Below are 17500 nucleotides of genomic sequence, written 5' to 3'. Positions count from 1 at the left end.
ATATTTGCAGAATTTTCCCAACCTTTTATTTAACATAAATGTTATATAATGTGTATGCTGTATGTTTCAAAGAACAAAATATTGTAACTAATTTAGCAAACGTCTTTTGGAAATGATTCATTAAACCATTGAAAATGATATTAGGTGTTACACATGTAGGTGTTGTGATTGTAGAAGATTCCCACAGACAAAGCTTTGGAAACACCACTCAAGACCAAACCTTCTCATTTTTCTCAGGGTTTGAATTTAATTTAGTCCAACTCTGATAGAATCTCCTTCTGCGACCGCTGAATCTTCTTTGTTTGATCTAGCACAAAACCTGTTCAATTTTCCCATCAAAAGAACAGCAGAAGCACCGTCTATCATGCGCGACAATCATGTCTTTCACGCAACACCTGACGCTGAGCCTCGGCACCTCACAGCCTGCATTACAATGCTGATAAGCCAGCGGAAGATTGGGAAGAAACACTATCAGAAGAGAGAGAAAAAAAAACCTGCAGAGCTGACGGGCGTAACATGTTCCTTTTTAGCTGTGATGTTTCACGTCATTGGTATTCCACCGGCTGGTGGGCACAAATCAATACTATCGAGCTGCTGGTGCCCAATAAACTCAGTTGTTGTCTCAATTGCAGCCTCTTTAACGCCTCAGAATGAATTTAAAGCCCTCGGGTAAATCGTATACTTGCCGTGTTCCCTGCTTGAAAGCCCTGACCTTGAGTGTTGTTCCCGAGCTGCAAAAGAAAGCAGCAGCAGTTAAGGCAGGTGGATAATTCTATACTGATGTATGAAAGCACGGGAGATAAAGCGGACTTCATATTTCTGCTCTAACAAGGCGACGTGTTTGCCTACGAATTGACAGCAAATCATTTCCACACTGTCAGATATAGAGATGTATGTGCAGCCTGCCTGACTCTCCAAGCAAGCTTTTATTTGAGTTGACTTGTCTCACTGGTTTTCAGCATATACGTTATAACACTACAGTGCTACTGTCTTCCTGTTTGTGTCAGTCTTTATGTAATGCAGCCTCTGTCTAAAAAATGATTCATTAAGCTGTGGTTGTATGAGGCACCTACACATGATCAGAAATCCCTGGTGTGTCACAGACACCACAGACCAACCTCAGACATGGAGGCTCACTATTATTTATAACCCAGCTGCCAGCATGGACACAAGAAAAAACTATTTCAGCAGGTTTACATCACGTCGCACAGGAGTTGTTGACGGATTGACCTCAGTGACACAAACTTACCAAATGAGGCAGCAGCAGACCAGCAGCTCCTTTGTGCACACAAGCTAAAAACTCTGATTTTATTTTTAGATTATTTTTAAATCAAGTCTCATTGACAGGAAAATAGCCAATCTGTCCACACATACACATATCTGAGTCTATTAACGACTATTGTCATAATCAATCAATCTGCCGATTATTTTCATGATTAATCAAGTAATCGTTTGGTCCATAAAATATCAGAAAATGTGTTGAAAAAAAAATGTTGATCAGTGTTTGTCAAAGCTGGAAATGATGATGTTGTTTTGTCCACAAACCAAAATGATTGAGTTTTAAAGATGACTTTGTTTTATGGATCAAAGAAACAAAGAAAATATTCACATTCAAGAAGCTAAAACAAACATCTTGTTTTAATCATGAAAAAAGCTTAAACTGAATAATTGATTCTAGTTGATAATAGTTGACGATTCATTTAGTAGTCGATTAATGGAGTCATTGTTTCACCTCTACTATCGGCCTTACTTCTTCTCCCATGTAAGTAATACTGGCGTTGTCATCCACTGCTTCGCTGTGTGTGTGTGTGTGTGTGTGTGTGTGTGTGGATACAGGGTCCAGCTGTATATAAATATGCTGTGTTCAAACGGGTTATTTACCGTGTTCACAGACAAGTCCACAAACTTTCAGGGGGTTCAAATATTTGCCTGAAACTTTTTCAATTAGACGCTGATGCCTGTGTTTGAAATGCACACACTTCCTGCAAAGGTTCGTGTCTGTGGGGAAAAGTTCCTGCAGTTGAAACAAAGCCAGTGAAGATGTTTCTTTATATTATTATTACACTGTCGTATGTGTGATTCTGCACAGCACTGTGTTGTGAATGTGTGTTTAAGTGTTGGCATCTCAGGCAGGTGTTTTCAAAGTAAAAAGTGCCACAACACCTCTGTTGTTTGTGTTTACACTCATTCTATATTCTATTAGATTAAAAGTGTTGCTTTAAAGCTACTGTGTGGAACTGTTGGTGACCGTGTTATTTTTCTGCCTCTGTTCTTCATGCAACATTTATTATATGCTGCCTCCTTCACCTGAAAACAAACTCTGTCAAGCAATACTATCAGTCCTGACTGAGGGAGCGCTTGCGTGTATACAGCAGCAGTGCAGGGGTGGGCAAGGACAGGAAGCTTATATCCCATCAAACTGCTCAATAACAGGGGGCTGTGCACATGATTGGGGGCATGGAGCAGCCCATGGCCAGGAGGAGAGGAATTGGGCTCATAATCAGATGGTTGCTCAAATACCAAGAATGGGTCAAGGGGTGAGGTGCCTCTGAGCAAGGCACCCAGTCCCCTGTCACTTCCCGGGTGCAGATAAGTGCCCAGCTTGATGTGTGTTGATGACAGGTGTGTCATAAGGATGGGTGAAATGCAGAGGCACACTACAGCTTGAATACTAATAAATCCAAGTCAAACAGTGAAAATGAGTGTATAACACAGCCTTTGGTTAAGTATGACTCCCATAGAAGGACTCACAACACATTCTCTGATGATGGGATGTCACACTATAATAGAAGAGCTCTCCTCCAGCATCATCTGAGAGAAAAGTCCAAGAGCATGAGCTCATTCCGCCTGAAATCGACCTTCTCTAATGGATGAAGAAAGAAAAAGATGAAAAGTGGCGTGTGTGGAGCCACCGGCCCCCGAGGACCACCAGCAAGTGTAATCAGCAATGACCCATGCCAGACTCCACCAATCCCAGGGAGTTGCTTTACACATCAAGGCTGCCACGGGGGAATTGTGCCTGAAACAGCGGAACAAGCACGAGAACACGGGGGATAAATGATGAAATCCCTGATGTCTGTGGTCTGTTGGCTCCTTGAATCACAACAGTTTAGCCGATCATGCAGCTTATAACCGCCACTATTAACTATTGTGTGTGTGCGTCTCGGATGAGCTCCTGTACAGCAGGGCCTGTAGATAAATGGATATGACGAGTGCTGGTGCAGATGAAAGCAAAGCCACCTGTGAGGAAGAGCGAGGCAGCGAGGGACTGAGGCTGGGGACAATTAGCTGGAGCAGGGTAATAAGATTGTTTGGCATAAATCCTTGTGGGAACTCAGTGAGCATGCAGATGTAGACTGTAAGTCCATTTCAACATCCATGAACCTTCAGCCAAAGAGAATATAAACGCAGGTTCACACTTAAGTTAAAGAAACATGTGTTAGTCATTTACTTTCACTGTTTTTTACATCATTTGGTACAAAAACACTACAAACTCAGACTGGCATCATTGAATCAGCAAATTATTGTATTGATTTTATTCTAGTCCATTTCAAACTAGATGACCTTGAAAGAGTGTGTGTGTGTGTGTGTGTGTGTGTGTGTGTGTGTGTGTGTGTGTCGTCTGTAAACAAATGGCTTAATATCTCATTTAAAAGTTGTAATGGTGACATTCTAGCAAAATACACATCTTCTTCTGCTGGTGCAGTGCCTCTAGTCTGGATGAGCTGTGTTTCCACTTGACACACGTGTCGTAAGTAGAGGCAACATTCTGCGTTTTTGGCTGCTAAATGCCCCACTGTGCTCACCAGTACAGTATGTAGTGGTACAGATCCCAGCCCACAGTTCCAGACTCGGAGGAAGTGAGGCCCGACTCTATTGTGGACAGATGGTTTAAAAATATGGTCACAGTGCTGAGTACTGTATAAATTCCCTTGTGCAGCCACATCAATGCGAAGATCGTGCCAGAATTTCATGAACAAGAAAAGAAAAAGAAAACGTTGGTGTATTATGAAAGACGTCCTCACTACATCCAGGTGACTTCCAGAGCCAAGAGACATGACGACCAGCTGTAGGAATGTCACAAAACAAAGAATACAAACAAGATATTCCTCGACTATCACAAAACAGACACATGGTGTGTGCGGTGCAGCCACCGCAGTTTAGTTGTTTCTCGCTCGCAGCAGTCTGAACTGCTCGCCATTGTTAAATATACACATATATATATGTTAGTATCAGCATCGCACTCTGATGAAAAATAATCCAATCCAGGACTCAAAAACCGTGATCCAGACTTTGAGTCCTGTGATCCGTTGCTGCTGCCCACGTCAGGAAGGGTCAGAGCAGGCTATCTGTTGAGGAGATGAGGATGAGGACTTTTGGAGTGCACACGGCGCTCCTCCAGACCTTCTACGACTGTTTTTGGAGCAGTCTCCTGAGGCAGTGGCATCTCAGCAGCAGACAGGAAGAGGCCGGATAGACTGATAAAGCCAGTTTGGTTCTGGATGAAAGAAAGACGGCCAAGCTATCATCTCTGGTGGACGACCTGTCCCACCCCCTCTGCAGGATTCATTACAGCACTGGGCAGCTCCTTCACTGACAGACTGACACATCCTAAATGTCTGAAGGGGCCATATTACAGATTGTTGCCCCTGCTGCTGTTAGACTGTACAACAAGCACAGTTCTCAGTAGACCACATGAAACTCATGTTGATCCAGTATTGTATATTCATAAATGTTAATATGCATGTTTATTATTCATAACCTCTACTTTTGACTGTTTGCTGCTGGAACATCATAATAAATAATGTAATAAATATATCTTATAGTAAAGTAAATGCTAAATGCTTTGTATTTATATAGCGCTTTTCTAGTCTTGACCACTCAAAGCTGCTTTACACTACAGATTTGCCATTAACCCATTCACCCCCATTCACACCCATTCACTCACATCTGCAAACATCGATGTGCAGAGCATTTCCTATCACTCATCTTTCATACCCACTCGCACGCTGTCGGCACAGCTGTCAGGAGCAACGTGGGGTTAAGTGTCTTGCCCAAAGACACATTAGCATGTAGACTAGCCGAGCCGGGAATCAAACTCACAACCTTAGAAAGACGACTCACTGAACTACTGTATAGTACAGTATAGTATAGAAATGTAATGTACAGTGTATGGCATAGTGTATTTTAGTATGATAGAGTATGCTATGGTTGTTGTAGCCCTGTGGTAACCCCTGGTCCCAGCCTTCTTTCTTCATGTCACTTCTCATCAGTCTATTTAAAGAATTTCCACAGAGCTGAGGTCTCTCCAGTGTGCTGTTCCGCTTCAACACAAATATGAACTTAAGTGTGACATTTAATGCTGCAAGGAAAATGTTTGCTCCCAAAGAACATCCAAATTCCAAACTTAATACCTTGCAAATGAACAAATGTTAAAATATTTGAGTAAAGCCCGATGCTGCAGTTACAATTAAGTCTTGTGCTTTTGGTGAGTAATTACAGTCTTTGCTATGTAGCTCCACAATGTTTATTAGCTGGTTGCTAATTCAAAAATAATAGTAATCGTCAAACAGTAGAGCTGAGGAAAGCTACAAACAGGTGTGTTAATGTCCCAGTGTTTTACAATATATTAAACCAAACCTTCCATTCTGAGTTTTGATTAACATTCTGAAAAGCTGTAACTATTCAGCATTCTGCTGCACATTTATTACCTTGTTTATTCCTTTGCACCAAAAAGCTTCTTAGGTAAGTCTTTCATTATTGAATGATTCAAAAAGAGTTTCACTCAAATGCAGATGGAAGAAATGTGGGACACAACTGTACAGCGAGACAAACCCTGCAAACACAGTTTGTGGTGGTGAAGTTCACTGCCGCCCTGAGGCAACTAACCCAGCGTCCATCATCTCTCTCTGCAATAGCTGCATCACCAAGCAAATGTGGAGTTTGTGTTTTCTTTCTCCCCCTTTTTAGCAGCAGTCAGCGTTTGTTAGCTATAAATTATTTGTGAGGCAAAATCCAATCACAAATGCATCTCTCGAGATACACGTGAGAAATAAGACTGTTGTGGTGGATAAAGGGAAGGTGGACTCATGCTGATGAAAGGGACCTGGGCTTGTGACCGGAGGGTTGCTCGTTTGAGTCCCTGCCAGGTCAAGGGCTGGGGTTCCCCTGACCAAGGTACCCAATCTGCATTGCTCATTGCTATGTGGACACTCTAAGGCCTTGTTTAGACTTTATCCTAAACCAGATTTGTAACACATCCGATCAGAATCTGATCTCCCTGACAAACTGTGCACATTATATATTGCAAGTGATCAGATCCGATCTGCATGTGGCCATATTGACATTGTTTTCCGCATGGATTTCTATAGTTATCGGCCACGTCAATAGTTAAACATGACTCCAATTAACTTCTGTCTCTCCCGATCTACATCGTTTGCCGAAGACACTTTGAAATCAGTTTTGGAAAAATTGGATCTCATGTGCTGTTTATGTCAGTCTAGACAGCCCAAAAATCAAGCTAGATACAAACTGGACACACTTAAAAATCCAATTTATGCTGCAAATCTCATCTTGGCCCAAACCAGGCCAAACTTGTACATGTCCAGTGTAGAACTAGTGCTGGTCCAAAGCCCAGATGAAAGGGAGGGTTGCATCAGGAAGCACATCTGGCCTAAAAATCTGTCCCAAATCAAATATGCAGACCATTCACTGTGGTGACCCCTAAATATGATGCATTAATATGTCCGTCACTACTGTCCCTCAAAAATGTGAGTGAGCAGTTTTTGTGGCATCAGCAAAAATGTCTTTTTTAACTGCTAAGTTAATTAAAAAGGTAAAATACTGCATCACACTGGTATCGTTAAGAATATCAATATCATATCAGTTTTTGTTATGTTAGTATGGAGGCAGGTTACTTTTATCTGAAAATGAAATGGATGTAGCCGTATAGTCTTCACGTCCACAAAGTGCAGTTTTCATTTGTGACGTCACATAATAGTGTTTAACTAATCAACAGTATTTAAATTTAAACTTTTATTATGTATTGTTAATGATAACTAAATGATTGCTTTTTACTTGCAAACTTAGTGCAAGTTACTAAACTAAGACAATTCTGTGCCTGCATGTTTGTTTCTTTTCTTTTCTTTTTTTCACAGTGCTGCCACATCCCTATTCAAAACTAATTACTACAATTATCCTGCCTGAAACACCCTGAAAGGATTTTGGACTTGAGGTGTGGAAGTTCCCCCCAGTAACTGACAGGAAGCCACACAAACAGTCCCATTCACTTTGCAGTGAAGTCATTTTAATTAAATGTGCCATTATTTCATTCAGAAACCCTCACAAACAGTCCCATAATGAAGCATCGAGAACACAGCACAGCACATAAAAGCTGCGGCGCTCCTGCGCTCCTGCTTTATGGTCGACCGCAGGGTTTTTGTGTCTTTGTTGTGTTTGGGTATCCAAACACACATCTCCAGACCTTTTTTGTCTTCACAAGAGATTTACCCAGCTTCAGGAAGCTGAATGCAGAGCTACAACCACGTATTGATTCACAAGAATGTTATTTTCTCCTTTAAAATGATGCTTACTCTGCTTTATGAGTTGGTAATAAGTTGGTCGATTCGAAAACCCCGAAGGGAGGTGGGGCTGAGGTTGAAACTTTAACCTTAAAAGTCCTTAAACTGTCGACGAGTGCATCAACAGTTTAATATATCAAATAAATAACTTCATCAAACAAAGACTGAAGTGCATCACATAAATTAGACAGAATATTTCAAATGTTGGCAGTCCAAAGGAAACTGCTGTCAATACACTTGACCTGAATGCTATTGCCATGGCGATGGCCATACAAATGTGTATTTTATCATCATTACATATGCATTTCCACAAAAGTCCCAGAGGAAATAATATTCCAACATTATTCATGAAACATCAACATGAATTAGTTACTGACACACAAGGACATATTTAGTCTGAGTGAGAGTTGTGTGTCACTGAAGCTGAGCCAACTAAATATAACCAGAGACTAAATGTGTTGTTTCTATTGTGCATTTTGATTGTGGTGACAAACATGGTCAATATTTCATCTGAGTGACTTGGAAAAGCCCTGGTGGTTTATTTTGAATATAAAGTCTGTATTAATAAGTTCTGTCTGTATGATGCAAAAATATGAACTGTGTTGAAATGTTTGGGGTTGTTTTTACAATGATTGCAACTGTTACAGCTACCACAGTAAAACTGCTAATGGTCATGATAATTGTGAGATGAGCAGTGATTCTCTGGACCCTACACTGACCTAAGCTGTCACCTGGATATGACTACAGTAGATGGAAGTAAAGTTGTATTATTGTAATATTATCTACTAATTACAGCTGGGACCACATGACATGCAATACATGGTCTACGATACCAATAATATCACAATACAAGACAATCATATCGTCATACATCACAATTTCTGTCGAACTGAAGAAAACGTCCATGAAAAGTTCAAAGTGCAGGATTTCTCTATTTATTCACAACCTTGAGAACAAAGTGAATAAAGTCTGTGTATTGAATGTGGACGGAGCGTCTCTTCACCATCATCACCATCATATTATCACTGGGCAGTGAGCATGACCAAGAACAAAGGAATTGCACTTGACAGGACGGTTCCCTGGGTTCAAATTAAGGGATGTCCATGAGCAAGGCACCCAATCCCCCATTGCTCCCCAGGCACAGTTACGTGTCGCCCGCTGCTCCTGTGCCCAACCTCCGTGTTCAATACTTGTGTGTAAATGCAGACGTTAAATTCACTTCATCACTAAATGGTATCTGAGCAAAAAATAACAAATTCATTCATTCAATACATACATTTATTCCCCCATTTCAAAATAAACACCATATTATTACCATAGTGTTAATGTTCTGTAATGTAAAATGTTTCCCATTTTTGAGCAATAGTTCATACGTATGGAGGAGCACAGTAATCATAATAATCATTCATTTGTCTTAATGGCAAAATAAAATCATTCTATTCATCATTTTTATTTCTCAATTTACAAAGTAATTATGTTTTTTAATCAGCCAGCAAAAGAGAAATTACTTGGAAACATTAATCAGTAAAAAAAAATGAATAAATAAAAAACAAGATTTACAAAATAACATTAAACACTTGAAAAAAATCCTGTCTTTTCTGTGGTGTGATGCCTTCACATAACCATGTGACAGTCTGTTAACAATGAATTAACAATGAATGGTGCAAGATATGGAAAGTTGGACTCAGCTCCACACAGAGTGAACGTATGAATTTTGATTGAATTTTCCTGTTATTGTTTTTATGGCCTGTGGCTTTAACTTGTGAAGTGATTAATGAATTTTCCTTTTATTTGTTATGTTGTCACAATTGTAGGTATAGGGAGAAAGGTATAGTGAAAAGCAGTGGACAGACAGAGCGACTTCACTTACATTTATCAGATTTTCTTCTGGTCTTTTAAAATTTTAAATGATCTAGTGTGTTCTTTTTATAACTTGTCTTCATGCCCTTTATGACTAATGTAAAACACTTTAAATTGCCTTAAACTTGCTTCGACTTAAGTGGTCACGAACAACGTTTGATGACGGACCTTCGCACGTCCATTCTATTCTACCTTGTGTATCTCACTTATTTAGAGTGCCAGCAACTACCACAGATGTCCACGTCCATCTGTTACTGGCCACATATGAGAGCTGTCCACAGGTGTTCTACTTCATTCAGCACAGTCAACGCCACACACACCAGTCCTGTCACTTCCTCCAAACATCAGGTTTGAATGAACACATTATTATTGTTATTATTAGCATATTATTTGTTGAAATCTTCTACGCGTCCCAATAGTCAGCAATAAGCAAAGTTGTTTATGAAAGAAGAAAAAAGCACTCAAATACTGTTATCAACACAGCAAATGTCACATTCTGCACCTTTTACTGTGACAAATATCGGAGCCTACCTCGGAGAAGGTCCGGGGTCGGGTGTGGCCAGTTGTAGGTTCTGATGAGCTGCCAGTCAAAGTCGTCCTCTTGGCCCTGTCGGTATTCACACAAGCCAGGGTCAGAGTCCTCATCAAATGTGCAGCCAGCTACAGAGGAAACAGAAACAGAAACATGTGTTATTAAAGATACAATAGCCAGGAGGACTAAGGTGTTGTTGTTTTTTTAAATCAACAATTCTCAATAATCAGGTCCCTTCTTCTCTGAAGTAAATCCCTGTGTCAGTGTCAGTGGACATGTCGAGATTGCTTAGTCCCAAAACCCAAAAAGTGTTTTCATAACCTGTGGATGAAACATTCGAGTGTTTTAAACAGCCAGCCTCTACTGCCCCCTGTGGACTTTTAAGTAATTACCAAAACACTGCGATGTATTTCTTAGTCATTACAGAATCACTGTGGACTCTATTGGGTATTGAGGTCATGATTTAAGATTTCCAACTCAAAAACCTCACCCCCAACATGGGATTCCAAGAAGATAGAACGTACAGCTTTAAAGGTTAATTCAATAGTTTGTGTAAGTGTATCTCCCATCTATTGCAACTTAAATCTCCAGGTTGGTAACATCTATTTCCCCCTATGGACTTTTGAGTATTTACCAAAATACTACAGTGTTTGTTTATTTTAGTAATTACCTAAACACTTGCATTCCATTTGTAGTCGGAAATCTTTAAACTCGGAAACTCCAAGTTTGCAACCTCAACAACTCTGACAAGGGATTCTACTACTTTTACCATTAATAGCAGTAAATATAGTCCTATTTGTTTCACAGTAAATCAGTCATGCTCGTAGTACTGTTCAATTAGTGAGTCATTAGTTATTAAGTATGTTAGCAAGAAACATATAGCTACTATGAAATTGAAATAAACTTTTATCCTTACTTTAGGTAAGAGCCTTGCTTAATGTTTCTACAGCAGCCTGAGCATAACAAACCAATCGGAGCGTTTCACCACACAAATAGAGAACAAACATAGTTCCCTAAGACAGCTATAAAACAAGTCCTGTGTTTTTCTTCTTAATTCTTAGTAATTCTTACACGTGGAACTAATAAAGACAAAAAAACTAGAGGAAATGGAAAACCTCGTGGTTTTGGTTGACTACGAAAGAATCACCAGACAAATGACTGCTCACTGCCATCACCACAGGCTAATAACTGTAAATGTCGAAATATGTCATTTCCCGTAGACACTTTGCAGCTTTAAAGTAAATTACAGCTAATGGTTGACACCGGGTGGTCAGCATGGATTGCCGATCCCCTCTGTTCCCTTTAAAATCCACCACCATTTGGTGCAATTAGGCCTGTGGTGTGAAATGACACAGCAGCCATGGGTCACCCAGATCATCAGGAGTAATGGGTAGCAATGCCATAGCAGCTACAGGGACGGGAGGCTGGAGGTTCTTTGGATGATAGAGCACAGCAACGACCTGTATCTCAGCCTGAACAGGACAGACTCTAATGGTTGCATTCATTCTATCGTGTTTTTCAGCAAGTAAAAGCAGGGTTTGTGTTCATTTGTCAGAAAATCCGCTGCAATCATCATAATGTAAGAAACTAATTCATAAATAAATCAATGCGAGATACGTTCTCTACTTGGCTTCTTTCATGGTTTCCCAATTTCTTCCACAGATGGATACACTGCAAAAACAGCCTTAGTCGAAATAACTAAAACTATTCTTAAATTGATTTAAACATTCTGGTTTTAAGAAAAAGAACTTGCCAGTGGGGTAAGCAAATTTTACTTGGTTAGAATACTTAAAGGAATACTTTTTAACCAGTGACAACAAGGATTGAAACTGCAACGCTAATTCAGCGCATTTTTAGAGCCACTCGTAGGGGGGCGGGACCTCATTCCCAGAATGTAAACAGTGTCCGCCATCTTTGCTAACAGTTACGCTAACAGGACCAGGTGTCACTGGTGGGCACGTAACAAAGAAAAGAAGGAAGATATTACTCGACTCAGGGGAAACTGAGGTTGGGAGGCACACTTTTTCAAAAATACTAGCCCTATTCTCGTAATACAATTAAATAAAATACATAAAAAAATATTAAAATGATTAAAATGCAATTATTTTTCTTGTGCAAATCTTGCTTGCCAAGAAAGTTTGTATGAATTATTTATAAAAAAAAAAAACACTGATTGTGTTTTGACTGAAGTGATTAAACTTCATGCTCCAAACTCTTTGTGAAACAACACAAAATAAAAGCCAAACTGAAATAAGCACTTCTGCAGCCGGTGCAGTCAAACTCTGCCAACGCAATAAAAAGCAAGAAATAAAGAACCTAATGAGTCTCCTGGGTTTCAAAAGACACGTCCACCTCAGAGATAAAAGCATGGGACCTTCAGCCAGAGCGTGGACTCTGGGATAATCCAGTCTCCAATCCAGTCCAGCTCCTGCCCCTCCTGAGACCTTCCTCACGAACAGATCATATTAAACCTTGGCAACAGTCAGTTTTTCTGACTTGATGCCAGTTTCTGTTTAATATTATCTCATTCAGCCTACTCCCCAAATGTTGCTCTTTTGTGTTTTGTTCCGGAGCTCCATCTGTTTTCTTTGGTCGTAACTTTGGAGTCTGAAAAATCAACCGCTCGGAGTCTAATTTTGTCATGCCGACATTTTCGCTCTCCTTCCTGCTGACAAACAAATATCACCACCACCACCAGCGAGCACCCGGCCCCTCGCCACCACCACAGCCCCGGCCCTCTTCCCCCCTGCCTGCAGCCACAGCCAGTGTTTCCGGGTGTGTAAGCAGATCAGAGTTTTTAATTGCCTCCTGTGTGAGGGCGGCCTCTGCCCAGTTACCCAGGGATGAGAGGGGCAGAGTGGTGGAGCGCGGCCTGCAACGAAGGCCTGCCTTTCATCGAGAGCCCTCCAGCTCCGGGGAGAAATGTCACCATCAGACACGTTCCACTGATTCCCCTCATTAAGACTCATCCTTCCCAGCCTCCTTTGCTTTTAGCACACGTGTTCCCCTCAGTGCCCAAACGAGCTGCTTTTGGCAGCACTCGCTGTAATTAGAAAAGCTACATGCTCTGTGTGTGTGTGTGCGTGTGTGTGTGTGTGTTCTTGTATTTTTTACATCTTTAGGACATTTTCTGGCATAAACACTGACCTTGTGAGGACCAGTCGTCCTCATGGAGACCTCATGTCGGTTTAAGGCTACGATTTGAATTGTGGTTAGGTTACGGTTTACTCATGAACTGGTTATGGATTACAGTTATGGCTTTAATGTAACAGACAGATGGTGGAGAGAGGCACTACTCATGCCCGTCTTAGTTTAATTCAGTTTAAGACTGTTACAGAGTGAACCTTGTGTCACTATGTTTTTATGTTGTATAAAATGACTTCACTCACTAAAATGTCATTGATATTGTTGATAAGAATACGAGTAAGAGTTAGTACTGCAATGAATCTGTATGCAATAAAATTGAAATGATAAATTGCATAAAATACAAATATGTTTAAATTAGGGATGAGCCAATGCGATACTGGCCAAAATCACAGGATCTGATATCGGAACAGATTTTCTTGATTTTAGCAGAAGAACATTTGTTACACAGTTGGAGAATTATGTCACTGAAATAACTTGAAATGTTGTTAACGGCTCCACAGCTTAAAGGGTCTAAAACGACTGATTCAAACTGATATCAGTGTCACGAGATACTAGAGTTTGTAATATGTGGTATTGTGTCATCCCTAGTTAAAATGGTAGCCCTCCGTGTGTGTGTGTGTGTGTGTGTGTGTGTGTGTGTGTTAGTCAGGTTGTTTAGATGCAGAGATAAAACTGAATGAAACTATAATGAATGTGTCAGTGTCATGGAGACTAAAGCCGTAACAACAGTGAGTATGAATTATTTGTGAGCAGGAACAAAGACCTCGGCCACTTGTATAATAGCGTGTGTGTGTGTGAGCGGATGCTGATGTTAGAATACTAATACCCCCCTGCAGCAGCAATAACACCTGACGATGAAGACGCCTGTACTGAGATAACTTCAGTGAGCAACTGTCACAGCTGACAAGTTTCTCAGAAGGAGAACAAAAGAGAGGAATAAATAAATGTGTAAGAACTAGGCGCCCTTCTCTTTGAGTGGTAGGAAAGGTAATTTGCCAAACAGGACTCAAGCTTGTCGTAAGATACCATGACAGGAATGTGTTATCTGTGTTTGCCTTTTTCAACTTTTCTTTTTCTTTTTCACCAGCAAAGAAAAAGTTGTAAAACTTCCTCCATTTCTTTCTGTTTTAGGTTTTTCTAGGTCTGCATCCTGACGTGTCCTTGGGCAAAACTCTTAAGTGCTTTCACTGGGTATGAAAGATGAGTGATTCTCACATCCTTGGTCCAATCGGCTCCTTTTAAAGTACATTTAACTACGATGACGATTTCAATCGAGGAAAAAAAAGGTAATAAGTTGCAGTTGACTTTGGTTTTTAACTGCGATGTATTTCAGCCAGTGTTGCTCTGCATTCTCTTGCACAGAGACGCCTTTAGCAGCATAGCTGCTTCAAAAGAGAAGAGAAACACGGTCGGCCATGTGCTGCACGTACAAGCAGGTAATCAAATAGAAACAACAGGAGGAAAATTGATCCAAGAGCACAGCGAGTTCTTGCCTCTGCTTTATATTGTGACAAGGACGAGGAAAATCATATTACAAAGCAGATGTTACAGGACGTAAACCTTGAAATGTGAGAAATATTGGAAATTTCATATTAAATCAAGAAAAGTTGTTGATTGATGTTTCATCTTCTCTGTCAGTGATATTATGCAATCACTTTAATCATTTTAGTATTTTTTTTTATGAATGTTGAGGATTTGAAACAACAAATTTAGAATATTTATAAAAGCTCCTTTATCTTGAAGGTTATATCACAAAAAGAAATGATGAAGTTAAAAGCAGAGATAGATGTGGGAGGTTTATTGAACTATAACAAAACATGAATTCATTTATATTTGATTCTTTTCAATACATTTTATTTTTATTAAAGTTTAGATTGTTAATAAGGTTGCCTCTGTGATGTATTAGTCTGATTTAGTGTTGTTTTATGAGTGTATATGTAGTTGATGGGTTGGTTAGGGTTAGATAAAAACAAATGCATCACAGAACAGATTTGATTCTAACGCAGGTCGACGTTAATACTGTGGGAGTCAAAGTGAAGGGAATACGTGTAAATATCAGTGCATGTGATACACCAGTATCACAGTAAATGAAGATGGCAGCACTTTCAGGGTGAGTATCTCTGGAATGATGCAGCTGCAGCTCTAAACTTCTGTCCAATCATAGTCAAAGTGAAGCAGAACAAAATTAGAGAGGTTTTAGTACAGAAACTTCTTTCATCTGTATATTATTATTGGTGTTCAACACATCCAAATACAACAGAGGGTTAGGGTTAGCTCCTCCAGTCAAACCGTTCACAAGTCAACTCTGAAGTCTTGAGTCCAAGTCTCAGATTCCCATCTCTGTGGGAAAAATGAGGTTGATGTAGAAGAAATGAGTTCCAGTTCTCCCAGGTCTTCAGTCCCACTAATGTTAGTGTGAGCAGAAGCTGATAGAAAGCCACGGACACTATAGAGAGTCATATTTCATTCATGTCATCAACTGCTGTAACGACTCGTCAGATTATGAACTGCACAAAAAAACATGAATCATCCAAAACGTGTCTCCTCTCTAAATGTTCATGCATTGCTGAAGAGGCTCAGTTTACATTGGGACTGTCACACGTGTCACCGCGAGATGCTTACCTGCTTTTCCACAGAAGCCCTGGCTGTTTGTGCTGCAGCTGTCACTGTCACTGACCGTGATGTTCCCACATGTCGCGTTCAAACACGTAATAAAAGTTCAAACGCAAACTTTTCTTCATCATCAAACTGTGGAGCGTTTGTCTTGGTTAGCCTCGCTTCAGCCGCCTCCATGCTGTCGCTCCCAGACACGAGTGAGCGTTTGCTGTCAGTGCATCAAAGATTTAGGAAAAGTGAGACGTCTCACTCGCTACTGCAATTGGCTATACGGTGAAACCTTGTTTAGCGTAGCATTGCATGCCGTGGGATACACACGAGGACACTAATGACACGTCGACTACTAAATCAGTCGTCGTCTAATTTGGTCGTGGACCAAATGACCTATGAACTTGTGCAGTGCCATGATTGCGATGATTGGTCATTAATAATCTGACACGGTGACCATTGTGTTAGACACAAACATCATGTCGTGTGATCCTGACATGGAACCAAAAACGAGTTATTAAAATGGGGTGTAAAACGATCTGAAAGATAAAACACCGTACCTGTGGAGGTGAGTGAGGGTGAACTCAGCTCTAACCAGTCAGCGCTTCCATACATCAGTGTCCATTAAAGGTGTTAATTAAATCCTATTAGCAGTGTTTGTGTGGGATCAAAGTCAGAGCATAACTCTGCAGCACAGAGAGGCTGTGAGGCAGCCAGAAGAGGCCCTGGAGGGAGATTAATGGGAAGAAGTGTACATCGGCCATAAGTGCTCGTGATGGACCTCGGGTACTACTGCCCCATCTACCTCGCCTCTACAGTGAACACCACGACCCAGACTAATAGTCAGCACAGCAGACGCATCATAAATACAATGTGATGGAGAGGGAGGAAAACACAAGCCTCTTCATTTATCATGAAGAGGGCAGAAATAAATTAAAGGGGCAGGACGGGGAGCGTGGGAGGAGTGAAGGGCCCTCAAATTGGAGAAGGGGGAAGAGAGAGAGAGTGAGAATGCAGTTAAAGAGGGGTCAGAGACAGAGAAAACAAATCACAGACAAGTTTTTGTCTTTGTCTCCACAGACTTTACAGTTTAAAAACACAGAGGAGATTAACAACATCCTGGATGAGGATTAGGGAATATTGATGAATTGATTGATTGATTCTTTTTATTATTGTCATGCATAAATAAAATGCCCAGCCTAAAATTCTGCCTAAAGCAGTTTGAGGAGTGCCTTCATTCAAATGGCCACATCTTATCCATGTGTTAGACATTGTTGGAAAGTTTTCAGAATCTGTAAATAACTCTAAATGTCCATCAGGAGACTTGTTCCTGGTTTTTTCATGGTTGGGCACCTAAATATCTTGTTTCTTCAAAATTAGCCAGTGATGTGCTTCTCATTGTGTTCATGCGACATGGAAAGTTAAATCAACATCCTCTAAAACTGCTTTAATCTCTCTAGTCCACTACTACTTTCATCATTAATCTGGTAATTTAACAGTAATCTTCTTGGAGATTTTTGTTGTCTTTTAGGAGAAAAACATTTTGGAGTACTAAAACAGCACTATTTCAAAGCAGTTAAGTATAATGTTATAATAAAACATCATATTTATTCACATTTATTTGGCTTAGACCTGCAGAAATAAAGGAAGATGAAGGACGATTCCCTGGAGCTGATACAAGTTAACCAATATGGATAATATGTGTACAGATATGTGTATAGTTCACACACTGATCACAGGTATCATTTCAGTACTTCACACTAAACTGTGAATATTT

At 40.4% G+C, this 17500-nt stretch overlaps 1 protein-coding gene across 4 annotated transcripts in view; it reads right to left on the bottom strand.

The window, feature by feature from the left end:
* LOC131447268 (receptor-type tyrosine-protein phosphatase U-like) overlaps window positions 1–17500 on the bottom strand; it is a 215901-nt gene that overhangs the window by 145386 nt on the left and 53015 nt on the right. For all 4 annotated transcript variants that reach the window (XM_058618921.1, XM_058618922.1, XM_058618923.1 and 1 more), the window contains exon 2: window positions 9972–10100. In XM_058618921.1, the coding sequence (XP_058474904.1) occupies window positions 9972–10100 (129 nt within the window). The remainder of the gene's footprint in view (window positions 1–9971; window positions 10101–17500) is intronic.

The sequence above is a fragment of the Solea solea genome, chromosome 20 (assembly GCF_958295425.1).
Source record: "Solea solea chromosome 20, fSolSol10.1, whole genome shotgun sequence".
NCBI classification, from domain to species: Eukaryota; Metazoa; Chordata; class Actinopteri; order Pleuronectiformes; family Soleidae; genus Solea; species Solea solea.
The sequence above is the reverse complement of the archived record's forward strand: the minus strand, read 5'-3'. Positions and strand labels throughout refer to the sequence as shown.